Consider the following 21,638-nt stretch of genomic DNA (forward strand, 5'->3'; position numbering starts at 1 on the left):
AAAGAAGTGGGACACTTCTGAATGTGCAGGGAATTCAGGGAAATCTGCGGACACAAGATTTATAGGGACATCAATCAACATGACCTCATCTCATGTGTCAGGGTCTCATTCCTTCCAAGCAGGGTATAGCAGACTTGTCTTGGTTGGGATTTTAACTTTCTTTGAAGCTATACCTGGAAAAGGTGAGGGCTTCTTTATATGCTATGAATGAAGCCCTCTCTGACTTTCTCACATAGCTTTTAATTGTTCGTTAATTTCTTTCAGCTTTTCTTTTTTTCTTGTTTTTTTCTTTCTGGAGGTCAATCAAGCTTAGCAATAGCCACCCAATTTTCTGGACTTCCTTATATTTAATATTTCCTACATATTTCTCAAAATTCTGCTATATGGCAGCAATTAATGCATTCTCTTCCACCAGTGCCACCCCAGTTCATCATCAGTGAAATTGTAACAATTCCTCTGCCACCTATTCCAGGTGCCTCTCTATTCCACCTACCACCAATGACTGAGTCCTCATTGCCAGCTGAGCAGTAGGTGATCCATCTCCAAAATGAAATCACAATGTAAGCTTTCCTCACTGCTTCTCATACCAACTGTTATAGGCTGGCTTCCTGGAGAGCAGACTCAGAGACAGAGATCAGCATGAAGGGCTTTTATTAGGGGATGTTCTTGGGATCAACACCTGTGGACAGGAAAACAAAAAAGTAGGATTGGACATAGGGAGAAATTAAGCTATCCAATTTGGGGCAAGAAGGCAATGTTGATCAGTCATTGCATGTGAAATACCCCAGGAGTGGGGTATGACCTTGGGGGAGGTGGCTCTCCAGCTGAGGAAATTCCTGAAGAGGGCTGACAGCTGAGGGCTGTCTGCTGGCAGCACTCCTAGCAACTGAAATAATAAACTCTTTATTCCTGAAGGGGGATTAAGGCAGCAGATTGCACAATCCACCACAAGTGTGATATCATTTTTTCCATTAAAAAGTTGGTAGCCATTGGATGCTAGAATAGAGAACAGTTTTAGTTTCTTAAAAAGTTAATAAGATTTAAATTTTCAAACATTTACACACAGATATACAGCTTTATTTAAATAATATTTATTTGAAAATTTAGTTTATACCTTCCAAATAGTCAGACTTAAATATGTGAACATCCATTTATACTTTTGCTTTAGGTTTCTGAAATGCTACTTACAGGCCAGTGTAGCCTGCACTCACTGTTTCCATTTGGTAAATTATGCAAAAAACCCTGGTTGATTATATAAAAATCAGAAAATTCAGATGATTTCAACACAGATAAAATCACCTATTAATCTAACACCCACAGGAAACTATTAACATTCTCAGAGTATACATCAGAGTCTTTACACAGAGATAATTTAAATATATACTTTTCTTCATTAAAAAGTATAAGATGTGTTTTCACATCCTATTTTCCCACTTAAGATTGTATGCTGAGTCCTTTCCAAGTAAATATACATAGATGTTGCAACAACTATGTATAGTGCCAGATGGGTACTAGACTAATCAGGGGATCACTGCATGAATTATAAAAATGTCTAACCACTATGCTGTACACCTGAAACTAATTTGAAATAATATTGAATGTCAACTGTAACTGAAAAATATATTTTTAAAAATTAATGTAGATGCCCATCAACATTTCTAAGAGCTGCATAATGTTTCAATGTGTAGACATACCCTAATTTGTTTAGCCAGGTGCCTATTTTGAAACATTTGGGTCATTCACAATTTTTCACTCTTCAAAATGATCTGAAGCCTTGTACAAGCTAATTATTTGGTTATTTCCTCAGGATAAATTTCTACAAGTGGAATTACTGGGTCAAAGAGCATGCACATCTTAAAGGCTGCTAAAACGTGTCCAAATGGGCCTTGCACCAGTGTATGCTCCCACCAGCACAGTTGGAGTGCCCCCCCTCACAACCTCACCACACTCTGGGGTGGGAAAGAGGTGGATCTTCTCCAGTATGGATGCCAACAGCCCTCTTGATGGTTCCATAAAGATTCTGGCCCAGCCGACCTTATAAAAGAAATCTGATAGAAGTGCTAAAAATTATTCTTTCTTCTATTATAAGTGCTAAAAATTATTCTTTCTTCTTCTTATTTCCAAATAGTAACTAGAGTATTCACTTACATAAATACCAGAGTTGGCCAGGAAAGAGGATATTTTCCTATCAAATGCTCTCAGGACTCTAAAATAAAACTGTCCCTCTCTGTATGCCCCCAGAATGGATTCCAACACTTCTTCATTCAGAGGGTCTCCCACTTCCTTCCTTACCATTCCCATGATCAGCAGTGAAATTTCACACCTTTATCATCTTGCACTTTGACGATGGTAATAACTTCCTAACCAGTGTTCCAATCTCCAGTGGCCATCCCCAACTCTGACCCACCTTGCACACAAATCAGCTGTATCGTTTTCCTTTCATCCTGTCATTCCTGTGGTTACGAAACATTTTGGTGTCTTCCAGGGGTGGATGGAGTAATATGCAGGCACCTCAGTTTAGCAATCAGGGATCCTCCATGAATGGGACACAACCCAACTGCTGGACTGTATTTCCCATCACTCTCCTTCCCACCCTTTGCACTCCAGGCAGGTCAGCCTCCTCTCTGGAGCAGGATTCCCACCTCCATGCCATTCTTCCCACCACTCTTCCTTCCTCCAATGCCCTTGTGCCCTGTTTTTATCCCATCCTTCAAGCCCAGCTCACTTAAATGGCCCTCCTCTGTAAAACTTTCTCTGAACACTGTTGCCTGCAGAAGTTTCTGCCCCGATGGGAAGGGTCTGGCTATGTCAGAGACTTTTGGTTTTGTTAGTATTTTTTTCCCCATACATCTTGCTGTTTCAAAAAGATCATAAACTCAAGGACAAAGACATCTCTCTTTTCTGCTTAAAACACACAACTTTATTGATGAGAAAAATAAAACCTCAAATGTATAAACATAAGTCCACACAAAGGACCAAAGATTACCTTACTTATGAAGAATCAATTTAGTTTCTGCTCATGAAGCATACTAAAATTATCTCAATCCAGACAAGGTAAAAATCAGCACATGTATTTTCAATAAAAGTTTGAATTCATTTGGTGTTCCTAAAACGGTCCAGCTATAGACCATCATAAGTACATCAGTCTCAAAGTTATAATGCAATTTACAAAGTGCGTTACCCCCAGGCTGCAAAGCCAAAATATTACTCAGATTTCTTTGGAAACATACAACTAATCAGAGCTTACTTAACAATAGCTCAACTTTTTCTTTCACCTCGGGGTCATTGTATTCTGCTGCTAAGACTCGAAGTTTCTTGGCACATGCTTTAGGTCGTTGGAATACAAAATAAAGGGAATTTTTACTGAACTTGTCCTGGGTAAATACTCTTGCTCTTCTTTTAAAATGGTAATTTATATTTTCAAATAGTGAAAGAGCATTAAGAATGTTCTCTTTTGTCTCTTTCTTGCTAAAGATATTAATCAGTGATGTTGGCGCATTGGCTATGAGCAAGTCTTTTGTCATAGATGGATTTTTAGAGAAATTCAAAAGCATTCCCAAAATATGGTCTTTAGTTTCTCCACTTCCCACAGTTAACAAACGAAGAAATTCTGAAATGTAATTTGTAACCATATGCTGATATTCACTAATAATTGTCAGGTGCTTTATCAGTCTTAGTCCAGCCAGCTGCACATTTGAATTCAAAGGGTAGGTGACGGTGTCTTCACACACTTGGTTTAAGTATGTTTTAACCTTCCTATGATTTTCAGCAGCCACCGAGATGTTATTCAGTGCATTTAAAGCCTTCTGCCTAACACTGGGATGGGGATTACTGAGCAAGCTTTCAATAATTGAGATTCTACCTGCATTACGAATGACTTCGTGGGAAAATGGATAATCAGGACTGTTATATAGAGCATTATTGGCTATTTCATGAATAGAAGGATCTTCAGTCATTTCAATCATGCAAATGAGTTTTTCAAGCTCTCGTGGATCCATATTAGTTTTGTGTTTGCAGCGGCAAACCCAGGGCTGAGTTTTCTCCCCAGACCTGATCTGCTTTCTGAGCTCATCTTCAGGTGGTAAGAACTCATTTTGGTATGGAAACTTCATTTCTGTCCAGATCATGGCTCCCGCCCACGACCCCATTCCTGCCCCAGGAACCATGAATGGATATGTGCCCCTTGACTCAGATGACTTTTTGGCTTTAATCTTAGGTGCAGATTTGTCTTCACTTCTGTTTTCATTACCATCCCCGAAACAAGACCGTACATTGACTCCACCAGCAGCCTCAAGCTTATCCTTGGTGTTGGCCTTAGCTCCAACACCACCCTCAAAACTGACATTTTCCTCACTCTTAGGTCTGTATTCATTACTATTCTCACTCTCAGCCCAAAACAAAGACCTTAAACTGATCTCCTCAATATCAGGGCTAGATGCTCTGCTTAGCTCATCCTCATCTATATCCTCAGCCAAAGTCCAGGACCCCATGCCAGGCTCTTCCCCAGCCCCAAGCCTAGACCCTGTAGTGGTTGCATCTCCATCCCAAAGCCAAGACTCCTTCCTGGCCTCAGCTCCAGCCTCAGCCCCCACACAGGAATCCATAAAGGCCTCCTCTTCAGATCTCATCCAGGACCCAATACTGGCCTTGTCCTCAGCCCCTGATCTGGATTCTATACTGGGTTCATTTTCACCTCCAGGCCTGGTCACAATGCCAGCTTCTTCTCCTTTCCAGAACAAGGACCCTGTATTAGCATGACCCCCAGTCCTAAACCAGTTTTCTTTGTTGGCCTCCATCCCAGCACTGACCTTGGACCTTCGACTGGCCTGGTCCCCTGCCATAGGCCAAGACCCTCCACTTGCCGGGTTCTCAGGCTCCAGCCTAGACCCAGTCCAGGATTTGCCACCAGCTTGATCTCCAGTGCCAGCCCGGGAGCCTCCTCCACTGGCCTGATCCTTAAATCTAGGTTTGGAATAGCTACCTGCCTGATCTCTAGCCCCAACCCAGGACCTTCCACTGGCCTGATACCCAGTGCCAGCCCAGGACCCACCACTGGACTGGTCTGTGGACCCTGGCTTAGACCCTCCAACAGCCTGGCCATCAGCTCCAACCCAAAACCCTCTTTCATTGGCCTGACTTCCACTGCAAGCACAGAACCATCCATTGGACTGATCCTCAGGCCCCCGTGTGGACCCTCCACTGGCTTGGTCCCCAGTGCTAGCCCAGGAATCTCTAATGGACTGATCCCTGGGCCCTAGCCTAGAACCTCCACCAGCCTGGCCTCCATTGTCAGGCCAGGACCCTCTTCCATTGGCCTGATCCTCAAATCTAGTGTTTGCTTCACCACCAGCCTCATCCCCAGTTCTGGTCCAGGACCCTCCTTTGGCTTGGGCCATAACCCCAACAAAGAACCCTTCGCTGGCTTGATCCCCAGAGTCAGGCCAGGATTGTCCACTAGACTGGTCCTCAGGCCCCAACTTGGACCCTCCACCAGCCTGGACACCGGCCCCAGACAAAGACCCTTCTTCACTGACCTGATCCTCAGATCTAGGCTTGGACCCACCACCAGAATGATCACCAATCCTAACCCAGGACCCCTCATTAGCCTGGTCCACAACCCCAAGCAAGAATCTTCTACTGGCCTGGTTCCCATCCCTAGCCCAGGACCTTCCACTGGACTGGTCCTCAGACCCAAGCCTAGACCCTCCACTGCCCTGGCCACCAGCACCAGCCCAGGATACATTTTCACTGGTTTGATTATCAAATCTAGGCTTGGATCCATCACCAGCTGGATCACCAGTCCCAAACCAGGACTCTCCACTAGCTTGGTCCACAGACCCAGCCCAGTACCCAATACTAGCCTCATTCCCAGCCCTAGCCTCAGCACAGGACCCTCTGTTAGCCTGACTCCCAGCCCCATCCTGGGACCTCCCACTGGCCTGTTCTTGAGCCCCAGCCCAAGACTCTCCATTGGCCTCGTTCTCAGCCATAGTCCAGGGCCCTCCAAACGCCTCTTCCCCAGCCCAGGACACCCCACTGGCCTGGCCCCCAGACCAGGAACCCTCACTGGCCTGACCTCCAGTCCAGCGTTCCCCAATAGCCTGGTTCCCAGTGCCAGCCCAAGACCCCCCACTGATCTGGTTCTCGGCTCCAGTCCAGGACCCTCCAATGGCCTTATCCCCAGCCCAGGACCCTTCACTGGCATGACTCCCATCCCAGAGCCCCCTGCTGGCCTGGTCTCCAACTCCAGCCCAGGATCTAATACCAACCTCATTCTCAGCCATAGCCCCAGGCCAGGACTTAATGCCAGCCTCATCACAAGCCCCTGCCCAGGACCTAATACCAGACTTCTCACTAGCCCCACTCCAAGACTCAATGCTGGCTTCAATCTCATCATCAGCCCAGGACATGCTATTCTCCCAGTATCCATCTCTAGCCTGAAACCTAAATTTGATCCATCGCTCGGAAGCAATCCAATCTTCAATACCAATTCCACTCCAGTAATAGTCATGGACCTCAGGCTGAGTCTTTCTGTAGGCCTGAGTGCTGGTCCCACCCTCACTGTCAGGAGTGGATATGGCCTCAGCCTTGGGATTTGCATAGACAGCACCTTGCTCTGTGGCTTCTGCCTCAGACCTGGGCACAGCCTTGCCCTTTGCACCAAACAAGGTCTTACTCTGGGAATGGGCCATTGACTGAGGCTCACCGTAGTCCATTGTATCTGTACTGGCCTCTATCTTAGATTCAGCATTGGGTTTGCCCCTGATCTTACTCCTGGCACCAAGCAAGGCCACACCCTGGGAACTGTCCATGGCCTGGGGCTGAGCAGAGCTTGTTTTATCTGCTCCAGCCTCTGACTTGGACACAATATTGGGATTATCCTTGATCATACACCTGGCAACAAGCAAGGGCTCACCCTGAGAATTGGTCACAGCTTTGGGCTGAGCAAAGTCTGTTGCATCTGCCCTGGCCTCTGCCTTAGACACAGCATTAGGATTGTCCCTGACCTTATGTTTGGCACCACACAAGGCCTCACTCTGAGAATTGGCCACAGCCTGAGGCTGGGCAGAGCCTGTTGCATCTGGCCCAGCCACTGCCTTAGACATATTGGGATTGCCCTTGACTTTCTTCCTGGCACCGGGCAAGGCTTCACCCGGGGAATTGGCCACAGCCTGGAGCTGGGCAGAGCCTGTTGCATCTGGCCCAGTCCCTGCCTTACACATAGCATTGGGATTGCCCCTGACTTTATTCCTGGTTCCAGGCAAGGCTTCACCTTGGGAATTGGCCACAGCCTGGGGCTGGGCAGAGCCCATTGTATCTGCTACAGTCTCTACCTTAGACACAGCATTGGGATCACCCTTGACCTTATTCTTAGTACCAGGCAAGGCCTCTCTCTGAGAATTGACCACAGCCTGGGGCTGAGCAGAGCCTGTTGCATCTGCTCTGGCCTCTGCCTTAGACACAGCGTTAGGATTACCCTTAACCTTACTCCTGGCACCAGGCAAGGCTTCACCTTGAGAACTGGCCACAGCCTGAGGCTGGGCAGAGCCCATTACATCTGGCTCAGCCCGTTCCTTAGACACATTGGGATTGCCCTTGACTTTCTTCCTGGCACCAGGCAAGGCTTCACCCAGGGAATTGGCCACAGCCTGGGGTAGAGCAGAGCCTGCCGCATCTGGCCCAGTCCCTGCCTTACACACAGTATTGGGATTGCCCCTGACTTTATTCCTGGTTCCAGGCAAGGCTTCACCTTGGGAATTTGACACAGCCTGGGGCTGGGCAGAGCCTGTTACATCTGTCCCAGTCCCTGCCTTAGATACATTGGGATTGCCCTTGACTTTCTTCCTGGCACCAGGCAAGGCTTCACCCGGGGAATTGGCCACAGCCTGGGACTGGGCAGAGCCTGTTGCATCTGGCCCAGCCCTTGCCTTAGACACAGCATTGGGATTGCCTCGGACTTTTTTCTGAGCACCAGATAATGCTTCATCCTGGGCGCTAGCCATAGCCTGAGGCTGACCACAGGCCCTCAGTTCTGCCTTAGCTCCTGCCCTAGATATGCCATGAGGATCTTCACTGGCATCAACCCTGGAATCAGGCAAAACATCCACTTGTGTCTTGGTCCCAGCCTGAGGCTGTGCACGGGTTTTCATGTCTGTCCCGACCCCTGCCTTACATTTGCCTTTGGCTTTGCCTCTAGCCTTACCTCTAGCACTAGATAAGGCCTCAACCTGGCTCTTGGCAGAAGCCTGAGACTGTGCTTTATTATCTGTCCCAGCCCCTTCCTTAGCCATGGTGTTGGCATTACCCTTAGCCTTAATCCTGCCATCAGGGAAGGCATCAACTTGGACACTGGCCATAGGCTGGGGCTGTGTATAGGATAACATGTCTGTCTCAGCTCCCACCTTAGACACGGCATTGGGATTATCTCTGGTCTTAACACTGGAATCAGGCAAGGCCTCAACCTGGGAACTGACCTTCAAGTTTGCCTTGTCCCCTGTTTTAGATATGGCATTGGAATTACCTCTACCCTTAACCCTGGTATCAGGCATAGTCTCAGGCTGAGCAACAGACTTCATGTCAGCTCCAGTCATTGACCTAGATGTCATGACGTTGGTATTTCCCCTGTCATCAACCTTGGCACCAGACATTGCCTCAGGCTGTTTCTTGGCCACAGTCTGAGGTTGTGTAGTTCTCATATCTGCCTCTGACCCTGCCTTACATATGGTATTGGTATTACCCCCAGCATCAACACTTGCCCCAGTCCTGAACTCAGCTTGGGCCTTGGTTACAATCTGAGGCTGGGCAGAAGCCCTCTTGTCTGCCCCAGACCCTACCCTAGACACAGTTTTGCAATTTCCCTTGGCTTCAACCCCAGCATGAGGCATGTCGTTAACCTGGATCTTGGCCACAGCCTGAGATGATACACAGGACCTCATATTTACTCCAGCTTTTGCTCTGGACATGGTATTAAGATTTCCCTTAGCATCAACTGTGGTACCAGACCTGGCCTCAGACTGAGTCTTGGCCACACTCACAGACTCTTCCAGGGCTCTTGCTTTGGTCTCAGCCATAATTCCCTTCTTGTTTATGGCACTTATCTTGGCCACTTCCCTGGTCACTGCCAAGGCCTCATTCTGTGTCACCAGTACTCTGTTCATCTCTTTCTCTTTTTCAGCCAATATACAAGGTTCCACTTTTGTCTGAGTCATTGCTTCTTTCTTGGTCCCTGCCCTGGCAACCAGTCCCCAAGCTTTAGCCTTGGTCTGGGTCACTGCCTCTTTCTTGACTACTACCCCAGTCTCAGAGTCAGTTTGGGTCACTGCCTCTTTCATGGCCACTTCCTTGGTTTTGACTTTGGCCTCAGCCAGAGTCTCTGTCTCTGTCACGACCACTGTTTTGACCTCAGATTGGGCCTCTGCCTCTGCCCCAGCCATTGCCTTAGACTGAGAGTTGATTTTGGGTTTGGCTCTAGCAGTGGCCTTAGTCTCTACTTCAGCCCCAGCCCCACCTTCCATTCCAGTTTCTGCACCAGTTTTGGCCTTGGGCCTAGTCTCAATCTCTGTCTCAGTCATGGCTTCATTCATGGCCAAGGTCTGGTTCTGTACCCCAGCCACAGTCTCCATCTTGACTCTAGACCCATTGCTGGCAAGTCTCCTCACACTCTGGGCTCTTCCCCTGGTTAATCTGTAAATGTAGTAGCAAGTACCAGCCCAGATCACCAATCCTGCAGTCACCCAGCCCACTTCCTGAACGCGACCCATGTAACCACCCAGCTGAAGGCACGAACAAGGTACAGGGCTGCTCAGTTGGGCTAGGGAAAAAGGGTGTTAGATCTGGATGTAAGTCTGTGAGGGTGTTGGTCTTCAGCCACTCAAAGGCCACTACAGCTGCCACTGGAGGTAGACCTAAAAGTGGAGGAAGGAAATGGACTAAAATTTCTCATCTAATTCTGTGCATCATACAGCTAGATAAAAAGAAGGACAGGAAAATGCAGAAATGATGTGCTTGGTGGGAGAAGAGGATCATTAGCAAACTCTCTCTCCATCCCTTTTATTTTATCCCCTCCCCATTTCCCCCAGTACCCAACAATTTTCCCCCAAGGTATTTCCATACACATTTCCTTATACAAAAAATAATGGTGGAAAAGATAATGGGAGGACTCACTATGAGTGCGAGGGACTAAGAAGGCCTCAGAAGACCTTGATTTTTACTGGACCTACTTGGGCTACCATTCCCACAGGTCCCCACCCTCATACCAACCTGTATTGATCCAAGGCAGTTCCCTCCTCTTTCTTTTTCTTGGTTGCTGATACACCTTAAAATAGATCTATAAACTCATGAGATCTATGGACCTAGAGACAGACAGACAGACAGATGGAAGGACAGATGAAAGTAGATATTTTGTTCTTGATGTGACAGGCATATTAATAAACTACTTCTTTATCACCCGCATTGCACCCCTCTCCCTGTACCAAAATATAGGTGAGGGTGTGGGGTAACTGACAAGGATGGTGGGAAAGGTGGCTGGGAAAGGGAGAAGCTAAAGATCCTCCAGACTGGACACTGACCCTACTGGATACACACTGGCCTCCACCAACCCACCCTTGAGGTCTACCCAGGCAGTCCCCATCCTCTTACCAGTCTATACTGATCAGGGGCAATTTCTTCTTTGTTTCTTTGCTTCCAGTTATCTCAAGCCCTGAAGCAGACCTACAGGCAGATCTATGGACAAGTAAACAAACAGGAGGTAATAGAGACTGAGTCCTTCATAGAATAGACAAGCATCCTGATCCATGACCCCAGTCCTTGCCTTGCCAGAGCCCAGGTCCAGTCTGCTAATGTGTCACATCTCGTGGCACGCCCCCTCAAGTCTTCTCTTTTCAGACACATTCCAGCCCACTTTTACCCAAATATTCCTACTGTTTCCTGTACTGAAGTCAGTATGGGGTGTGGCAACACTGTGGAAAACTGGCAGAGTGTAGGAGAGGCAGAAGTACCCTCTATTGAGACCCTCTCAAGTCTCAGCCACCTCTGGTCCCACCCTCTCTTGTCATCCCCAGGCACTGCCTACCTTCACACCAACCTCCATGGGTTCAGGCCAATCTCCCCCTTTCCCTTGCTTCCAGTGGTAAAGAGCCCTACTGTAGGTGTATGAGAAGACCTAGGAACAGAGAAAAGGGGGAAGGTGAATGTTGAATGCTTGTGACATCCCAGCATCTAAGGCATCACTTGATTTAGAGACCCATTCTCTGGCAAGTAGACCCTGGGACTTCCCCAATACTGAAATGCGCAGGGTGGAAACGAGAGGCAGGAAAAATAAAAGGGGAGAGACACAGGCAAAATATTTTAAAACCACCTGTAGGATTCTAGGGCTTCTCCCAAAAGTGCATCATTTCCTTCACCAAGATGCTCAGACAGGCAGGGTATCTGGAGAACTGGAGGACGGCAATAAAGATAGAGGTCCCCAGATCCCATACTCTAGAATCACAGCCTACAGCCCTCTACTTCCCCTTAAACCCACCTCTAGGAGTCTCCAGCAGTAGAAGAGACAAGGCGTGGGGGAAGGCTTTTGCTTCTGCAAAATCACTACCCCTCCCCTACAAAGGCTCTCTCGAAAAAAAAATTGAAATGTTCTTCAATACAACAATTTATATCTTCTCAGTATTATCTAAAGTGCAAACAAAAGCATCCATTAAAAAGTTTGCTATCTTTATTTGTCTTCAACATAAAATTTAAATGACAAATTCTAAGCTTGGTAAGTAAACACAGTTTAGGGAAAGTCCCCTAGCTAGTCCCACCCCATATTCCAACCAGATAGTGGCGCCTAAGTTCCTGTCATACAGAATTCACATACAAGGGGCGGTCCACAGACATTGCCCACGCTCGCACTAACCTCCAGATCCTGTGCAGTTTTCTCCTTTCCTTCTTCCCTCGCCTCGCCACAAACTGTGCCACACCAAAAGTAAAGGCACTGAATGCTTGGACCAGCACCGAAGACACGGATCCCAATACTCGCCTGTCTGGATTCAGGAACCTGGTTATCAAAAGCCCTCCCAACATTCCAATACCCCACCCCCACCAACCGTCCAGTCACTAAGGCCCACCATTTTATTTTCTCTGAGAACGCCACCGTGGCGTGTCCCTTCCACTGAAATGAGCAGGAAGCTGCGCAGACGTGTGCGGTCAATAATTAGAGTAATGGAGTAATGTAGGAAGGGACATCTCAATCTCTGTTTCCCTCTTGAGACACTCCCCTTCCCAACCTCCTCCCCCGCCCCGCCGCCACCAGCCACCCTGTCAAAGCCCACGGTTCTCCTGCAGGGGGAAGGGGGTTCAGGAGAATCAGAGCGAACGCTCCTGGAACTTGACCTCGCTTGGTCCCCCACCCCCGGATCCGTTAAGGGGGTTGGCGGTCGGCTGCCGCCCTGGCCTCCACCCGGCCCCCTGCCCTTACCTGCTCCGCTTTCCCCCTGCCCGATGCCAGCCCGCGGTGCGCAGGGAAGCGGGCAGCTGGTACCCAGACAGGAGTGACGATTTCACCGAAGGCTGCGTCGCTCTGCAGCTCCGGGTCACGTGAGGGCCTCGCGTCACCAACGAGCGCTCCCTACCCCTCTCAGGGCCCGCGAGGAGTTCGACCGACCCTCCCCCCACTCCGCCTGCAGAACTCCCCCTCCCCGCGTCCCTGCGCGGGACCCCAGCGTGCACCTCCCTGTCACTCAGCCCAGTCCTCTCCAATTGGAGGACCCACAAGTGGCTTCACCACCTTGCGGTTGGGGTTTGCTCTTCTCCGGTTACCTGGGAGGGTCTACATTCCCCACCCACCCCCAATCTTGGGCTCCAGCCTTTTCTGCTGTCTTTTTGAAGAATCCTCTCTTTCTCTCTTAGGCTATTAGACCAACGCTCCCCATCGGGTACTTTGCTGTACCAAAATAGTCGTAGGGAAGGGATGTCAGGAAAGGAAGCAGAGAGTGCAAGGGAAAGCCTTAACTTTCTTTTTACTCAACTTTTTTTTTTCTTTTTAACATTACATTCATTGTTTTTGTAAGCCGGAAACGCAGTCAAGCAATTTTCATTTGACATTAAAAATGAGATGGTAAAAATAACAAGACTCATTTGTTTACATTATTTTTGCACCACATTAAAAAATGTTTTCTAGTTGCTATAAAGTATTTCACAGTTTTCAAAACGGATTAGTAATTCTTGACATTTTAAGTACAAAATTTTCCTAAACAATGTGATTTATAAATTAATCTTTGGAAAGACATTCAGTTTTCTACTCTTGACAATTTTCCACAAGCGATTTACAATACAACCTTTTGAAGTTCTGGCTGAACTTATGATCTTGTGTCAGGTGTCTGAGAATTTCTTCATAGATGACTCCTGGACAATTGAATGAAGACCTAGCTCCAGATGAACCCAGTGCCTGCAAACTAGAGACTTCCCATATTAACCTGTTTTCCATCCCAGGGGTTTTGTTTTATTTGTATTCTACATAAGCACGTGGTCAAATCAGTCTCATCACACCCTGGAAAGGGCCAACTGTTATCCCACTGATGGAAACGAGGCTTAGCAGGTGGACTTTTCATTTAATCACGACCCTGGTGATATCTCCGGTATCTGTCATTCATGTGCCGTGTCACTGTAACAGCAGCTAGTGTTCAGCATCTTCTAGTGGAGACAATGGTAAGAGTCTGGGTGTCTGGAAATCACTGCAACACCCCTGAGATCCATGTCATTTTTTCCTCACAAAAAGCACAGTTTACAAGCAGTTGCCAGGGGAAAGTCTTTTTCATTCCCTGCCTTCTGTTATATTTTCACTGCACCACCCATACAAACCCCTCAGAATAATCCCAGAACTCAGGGACAAAGTATGCAGAAGTTAGTCCCCAGACATCCAGCTGTCCCGACTAGGGATTCATATTCTAAATATAGACCCTTTAGGCAGCCTCTTTCTTTGAACGTTGAAATATGACACCCCAGCAGGAAGTGCTTCAAGTGAGAGGCCTCTGTGTGGGGGAAGGCCCCTCTAGGAGGTGAGCCAGCAAGCCCAGAGTGCCATAGAACCTTAATGGCTTTTCAGAACTCAATTGCGGAATAACCAATTTATGTTCTCCATCAAAGGGAACAATTCAGAAATTGATTACACAAACATTTAAAACTTTAGCAAAGTAAAAAACAAACAAAAAAACCCAAAAAACCCATAAGCATAGATGTCAAACAGCTAATTTGTAATAATCTAGAAACTTTTGCACATCATTAATAATAAAATAATAAACAACCCCCCAAAAATGTGCCACAGACATTAATAGATTTGTGGACAGAAAAGAGATACAAAAAAACTGATAAAACATATGAAAAGATGCTCGATTTCAAAGAAATACAAATCAAAACAACCATGTTTTACCACGTTTCAGCTAGGAGTTGGTCAAAATTTAGAAATTTGATGATATTGTTCACTGGTTAGTGGGAAAAAGGGCATTTCCACACTTTGTTGGAGGGAAATACTCTGACACAATCTTTTTCAGGAGGGCAATTTGGCAAAAGCTATCAAATGATAAATATAATATCCCAAAATTCTTTGACCGACCCAGCAATTTTATTCCTAGGAATTTAGCCAGCCTATATACCTATACGGTTTCACAAAGATATATGAGGTCTACAAGTAAGGTCACAAACTCATCCTAGAAAAAGTTCTACACACCTCATTGCTGAATATCACTACAGTCACCTCGAAGTACTCCCCTGGGGAAGCTATGCACTGATGCCAGCACCTAGTCTACCCTTCAAAGCAATTTTGGAACTCTTTGTGGAATGGCCATCAGAGCTGTCATCGTACATATTATCCTTGATGTCCTGAATGTCATCAAAATGTCTTCCTTTCAATATTTCCTTTATCTTTGGGTAAAGAAAGAAGTCATTGGGGACCAGATCAGGTGAGTAGGGAGGGTGTTTCAATACAGTTATTTCTTTACTGGCTAAAAATTCCCTCACAGACAGTGCCCTGTGAACTGGTGCATTGTCATGATGCAAAAGCCATGAATTGTTGGCGAAAAGTTCAGGTAGTTTTTATCTAACTTTTTCACGCAGCCTTTTCAGCACTTCCAAGTAGTAAACTTGGTTAACTGTTTGTCCAGTTGCTACAAATTCATAATGAATAATCCCTCTGATATATAAACAAATTAGAACATCATTTTGACTCTTGATTTGGACTGAAGGAACTTTTTTGGTCACGGAGAATTGGCTGACTTCCGTTGTGCACTTTGACACTTTGTTTCAGGGTCATATTGGTACACCTGTGTTTCATCACCAGTGATAACACCGCCCAAAACATCACCTTATTTCTCCAAAATGTTTTCACAAACTTTGACTCTCCTTCGTTTTGTTCATCCATGAGCTCTTTTGGGACTATTTTTGCACACACCTTACTCATACCAAGATTTTCAGTTAAGATTTTCGTAACTATTTCTGTATGGATGTTTACTTGTTCTGCTATGCTTCTCACAGTCAGCTGACTATTTTGATGCACAATTCGACGAATTTTTGCTATGTTTTTGTCAGTTCTGCTTGTTACTGGTCACCCTGACCTCTCTTCATCAGTGACATGTTCTCTCTCCTCAGATAAACATTTAATCCATTTGTCCACTGCCGTTTTCTTCATTGCATTATCCCCATAAACTTGGACTAACTTCCCTGATTTCACTTCCACTCTTGCCAAGTTTAACAAGAAACTTAATATTTACTTGTTGCTCTAATTCAAGCTCAGACATTTTCATGTTGGCACACAAAAACATGCAACAATAATGAATGCCACTCAGCAAGACACCTACACACATTGGCATGAACACAGCTGTGAGACACAGATATGCCAAGTTTATGAAACCTTACTGAGCTGTTTGTACAGTGCTGCCAATGTCAGCACACTGTGGCAAGTTCATGAACTTAATTGTCATGCCTCGTATACAGAGGATGCCAAAAAAATGCATACACATTTTAAGAAAGGAAAGCTGTATTAAAATTGTAACACTCAATATATGCCAATAACAAAAGATGAATACAAGTGACTTTTGACTTCTGCAATTACAAGAAGTGGTCAAAGTGGTTATCGTCAGCGTCCAGACACTTCTGATTACGGAGAACTACTGCTTGAGTGACCTTGACCAAAGTGTCCACTTGTATACCAGCACTCCCAGTATATACTAGGATCTCTATCACAGTGCTTGTAAAGGTTAAAAAAAAAACTGAAACAGCATAAAATGTCCATCAATAAAGGAAATATTAAAAACATGTTAAATTTATACAATATAGTTGATTAAAAATGATTTAGCTCTGTATATCTTGAAGGAAAGACACTTAGAGTATTTTATTATTTGCTGTTTAATTTCTATAACTGCACACAAATTCCTCAAGAATATATTCTAGTATAAGATTCAAATAGGGGATACATTCCAAGACTGCCAGTGGATGCCTGAAACCTCAGATAGTACTGAACCCTATATATGCTATGTTTTTTCCCCTATACATACATACCTATGATAAAGTTTAATTTATAAATTAGGCATAGTAAGAGATTAACAATAACTAATAATAAATTAGGACAATTATAACAACACACTGTAATACAAGTTATGTGGATGCAACCACTATTAAGTAAAATATGGGTTACTTGAACACAAGCACGGTGACACTGGGGCAGTTCATATGATAACCTAGAGGGCTGCTAAGTGACTAATAGGCAGGGAGTGTATACAGCTCAAAAACACTGAACAAAGGGATGATTCATGTCCAGGGTAGGACAGAGCAGGACAGCTCAAGATTTCATCACATTACTCAGAACAGCGCCCAATTTAAAACTTAGGAATTATTTATTTCTGGAATTTTCTATTTAATATTCTCGGACCATGTTTGACTGCAGGTAACTGAAACTGTGGAAAGCAAAACCAAGGATAAGGGGGGACTACTGTATGTATATATAGGGTTTGGTACTACTGGTGGTTTCAGGCATCCACTGGGGGTCTTGGAATGTATTCCCCGCAAATAACAGGGAATTGCTGTATATTACTGCCTCAATAGCACACTTTTAATTGGTGTAGCTTTTTAGGAACCTTTGGTGTCTGGTGGGACAAGTCTTTCATTGTATTACTTTTTCAACCTTTTTTTGTATTTGCTTGGGCATTTCAAGTGAAGTTCCAAGTTTCATTTTTAAAAAATCCTGTTGAACTTTTATTAGGATTTGATTGAATTTATAAATTAACTTGGGGAATAATTAAAATAATAGTAATAAATTCATTCAGGGTCATGTAGTATTTTTTTTAATTTATTCATATCTTTTTTGGTCCCTTTAGTAAAATTGTATAGTTTTCTTCATGTAGATTTTACATATTTCTTATTAGCTGTAGTCCCAGATATTTTATAGTTTTGATTAACAGGGCAAATGGTGTTTTTTTGCAGATGATATTCTTTCTTCTTTTTTTAGGAAAATAATTTTAGTTTTTATAAAAATCATGCATACTCATTATAACAAAGCAATGCAAAGCAGTAAAGCACAGAGAAGAAAGGTAAAATATCACTCAGATTCCATGAAATAACCATCAAACTTTCAAAAACCAGTTAAACTTCCTCAAACATTATATGTTCTTTAGATCCAAACACTTCATTATAAATATATATATATATATACATTTTTGTGTGTGTATATCTTCTTATTTCCTTTCATTTTTTTCATCTCCAGTCAACGTGATTATCTCAAGCCCTTCTTCTGTCCGTAATATAATTTTTAGCCATGTTTTTCTATTTCAGCTGTTTATAATTTATTATTTCTATCATAATATTATTTGGGCCTAATTGGTTCCTTAGTTTACAATCTTTCTTTTTGTCTAATTCTGCTTATGATCTCATCTTTGAGCTCTAGTTTTATTAAGCCCACATTCTTCTATAAGTTGTCTTATAGAAGACAACATTCTATAAGTTGTCTTATAGCTTAAAGTACTTGGAAATTCCTTCCTGTGCTTTGTGGTGTCTTTTCTTCTTATTTAGATTCTTTGTCTTTTGCATGCTCTATCTTATACAGAGCCCCAGGGCAAGACTGAGAATCCGGCCCCACTGCACCACTATGCTCAGCTCTGGAATCTCGTGTTTCTTTACTTGCTTGTGAGTTTGTCTGTTTGCTTGGTTTTTTTGTCTATCTTTTTTATTATTAGAGTTTATTGGGGTGACAATTGTTAGTAAAGTTACATAGGTTTCAAGTGTACAATTCTGTAATACGTCATCTATAGATGAGAGTAAAAGGGAACAAATATATGGTGACAGAAGGAGAACTGACTCTGGGTGGCGAACACACAATGTGATATATAGATGACGTATTACAGAATTGCTTGTGACTTTTTGAAGTTTGTATATTTGGGATGTGCCCCATTCCTCTGTCTGCTTGCTGCTCATGACCCCCCACTCCATTCCCACTTGCTTTGTATTCCTCTTTTTTTTTTGCATTTTGTTAACATTAGGAGACATTCTGTAAGGCAATGTCTTTTCCTCTACTCTAACACAGAAGCTTCTTCTAATTCATTTTCCAGTTAGTTGCTCATTGCTGGTGTAAGATAAGGCTATAATTTTTGTATGGCATTCTTATATTAGTTCACCGTAATGAATCTTTATTATTAGTTCTATTATAAAAGTTTGTCTGCTGATTACGATTTTAAAGAGACAATTACATTGTAAATGACAATTTAGTATTTTATTTTCTGACATTTTAGCTTATGCACACTCCTTTATGGCTTTTGCACAAAATAAGAACTTAAGAATACTGTTGAATAGCAAGGATAATGATATGGGAGCCCCCTCACTATAGAAATTTTAAGTCTCCTTTTGAAGTAGGAATATTTTTCTGTGAGTCCCCAAATGATGTAAATGATGTTGGATCTGCTAGTAGTTTCTAGGTGTGGGCTGGGATCGTATCTTGTGAAGCCGAATAATGGATACACGGACCAGGGAGAGGCAAAAGTTTTAAAAAGAGGATAGTTTATTAGAGGCAGGAGAAGAGGTTGTAGCTTCCGAGTGGGAGGGGGTCCCGAATGGGGGTGCCCAGTGACTGAGGCAAAAGTTCTTTTATACCTTCCCTTGCCTGCTTGGGGAAGGGGGCCTTCTAATTGAACCTATCAATCAGGTTTGTCCATCCTGAAGGGATTAATGAACCAACCCATTCCTATCTATTCAGATCTGCTCTTTTGTCCAGCCAGAAGGAATTTGAGATTATTAACCTCAAGGCATATTCTCATGTCCTTGTCCAGAGGTGAAGGAGACATTCCAGGATATGGCTGCTTTTTTGTTTCTTCCACCAGGGACCCCCCTGTCTACCTAGCCAACATACTAACTATCCTGTCTCAATACCCCCTCTGAAGATGAAACCCTAACTGCTGTTACGGAATAGGCGTGATGACCGCTCTGGCTACTTCAGGCTGAGGAGGGGCATAGTAGAGAGAGAGTAGAGAGAGGGGCGTAGTAGAGCAGCTAGGGCTTGTCCAGAGGTCTATCTAAGGGTCCCTGGTAGGTGAACAAATCCAGATGAGGTTGTTGCTGTCTTGTAGACCATTGTAGCCAACTAGTGGGTGGTCTGTAAGCTGAGACGCATTGTAGCCAACAGAATGAGGTAATATCTATAATAATGAATAAAAGAGAAATGAGAAAAGCTTCCTTAAGTCCCGCTAAACTGGGAAGCCAGGAAGTAAGGAAGGAAAAAAATCTAGGCCAAAGAATCTAGTTTTTAGTTTACTATTGGAAACTATTATGAATTTGTTGAACTTTATCTTTAATTAACTGTGAATTATCAGACAGCTTGAAACAGCACAACCCTTTAAACTTTTTACATCCTTGATTGTGTTTGAGGAGTAGATAATCTATGGCAGCTCTGTTTGAGAACTGTTTCTCTGACCTGTCCTAACTCTTGTCTTATGGCATGGTGTGGGGACAGAGTCCCGGAGAGCAGTTTCTAGGCTCTTGGCCTCTCGTGAGTGTGTGTGGGGAAAGGGGTCCTGGCTCGGGTGATGGTTGGCCGTTGGCTGTGGCCGGTTGGCCAATTGGCTGCTGATATGGCAGCCTTGGCTGTGTTGGTTGGTTGGTTGGATGGTGGGCAGAAAAGCGGACAGCGCACTGCGGATCCTGTGGCTTCTGCTTCGTGTGTCTCGCCTAGACGCCAGCGAGAGTGTGGTGGTGTGGCTCCCCTGTCTGAGGTTCCGTGGGTGTTCCTTTTTGGCCTCACCATGTCCTGTGTTCTTATGTGGGGAGCGGGAGCTGAGACCCTGCATGACACCCTGCATGACACATGGATAGCCTGTGAGGTAGATTAAAGCACTGGTTGGAGCTAAGATATTATGTAGAGTAACTACAGCGTATCCAGCCTTTTGTATGTCATTTTTTATAAGAGGTCTCGTCAGTGAAGGAGTCCAATCTGGGTAGTCTAGGGGTGTTTCTTGTAAATCTGCTCTAGTAGTATAGGTTTGTATTAAAACTCATTGACAGTTAATTCTTCCTGCCTCTCTGGGAGGAATGGGGCAGGAATAAGGGTGGAGCATATGTGTATTTGAATTATAGGACTTTCTAATAAGAGGGCCTGGTACCATAGGAGGTGGCTGTCAGTGAGTCAATGACTATTATTAGCATTTAAAAGTCCTCAGATGTGATGGGGGACAAAGACGGTTAAGTCCTGTCCCATCGTGAGCTTGGTGGCTTCAGGAACCAGGAGGGCAGCTGCAGCTATGGCCCAGAGGCAAGCTGGCCAGCTGCGTGCTATGAGGTCTTGTTCCTTACTTAAATAGTTTAAGAGTCCTTTTTAAGTTTAATTTGTTTATTTTACATTTTCTTTAAGGTATAGACCAATGATAAGGTATAGACCAGGCTGAGTAAAATGAGCCCAAATCTGAGGGCTGTCTTTGTCTTTACAATCAAGCAGTATTCAGAGGAAAAAGGTCCAGAGTGACCAGTTGAGACAGAATAAATGGCTTCTATATCAATTAGGAAATTAATAGACTTACCTGCTATGTTAGGGTCACCCACAGTTTTACCCCCTTTGATGAGAATAGCTTGGGAGCCGCTGGGAACTTTAGGCTCAACAATGATAACAGCCTTTTGGGGGAGGGAGCTGGTCCCTGCTCCCTTCAGAACAAGGGGTACTCTCTCCACTAGCGCCCTTTAGTCTGTGCAGGGGGCACGGCTGTTTTGGAGGACTAGGACACTCCTTATTCCAGTGGTCTGGGCTTCCACATCCAAAGCAAGCTCCTTTGCCTGGCATTTTCTCTCTGGGGCTTTTGAGGTGCGCTGAGGTGGATTCAGTCCTGGGTTGTCTATTACTGTGGCTAAAAGTCTGGCCTGTCTCTGGTCTCATCCTCTGGTCTTACTGTTCCTTTATTCCTCGTTTTTTCAGTCTTTGCTGCTAAAGACATTTAAACAAATTCCTGGCCTTCTGTTGGATCTGTGCCTCTTAATCAGGGATGTAACAGTGGGCCAGAACCATTAGAATTCCCTGCCAGTTAGGGGAAAATATTAGGCTAAGCTTCCTTATATTGGCCGATAGCGGATACCGAGGAAGGTATATGAACTCTAGCAGTTCTACAACATGTTAGTAGCAGACCAATAGTCTAACAAACTTT

At 44.6% G+C, this 21,638-nt stretch overlaps 1 protein-coding gene across 1 annotated transcript; it reads right to left on the reverse strand.

Annotated features, from left to right (window-relative positions):
• Window positions 1-2,907: 2,907 nt before the first annotated feature.
• On the reverse strand, window positions 2,908-9,898 carry ARMCX4 (armadillo repeat containing X-linked 4). Its single transcript, XM_081043789.1, has one exon. The coding sequence runs from the start codon at window positions 9,759-9,761 to the stop codon at window positions 3,237-3,239; it is 6,525 nt and encodes a 2,174-aa protein (XP_080899915.1). The 5' UTR covers window positions 9,762-9,898; the 3' UTR covers window positions 2,908-3,236.
• Between the last annotated feature and the right edge of the window lie 11,740 nt (window positions 9,899-21,638).

Source organism: Rhinolophus hipposideros (assembly GCF_964194185.1).
Source record: "Rhinolophus hipposideros genome assembly, chromosome: X".
Lineage (NCBI taxonomy): Eukaryota > Metazoa > Chordata > Mammalia > Chiroptera > Rhinolophidae > Rhinolophus > Rhinolophus hipposideros.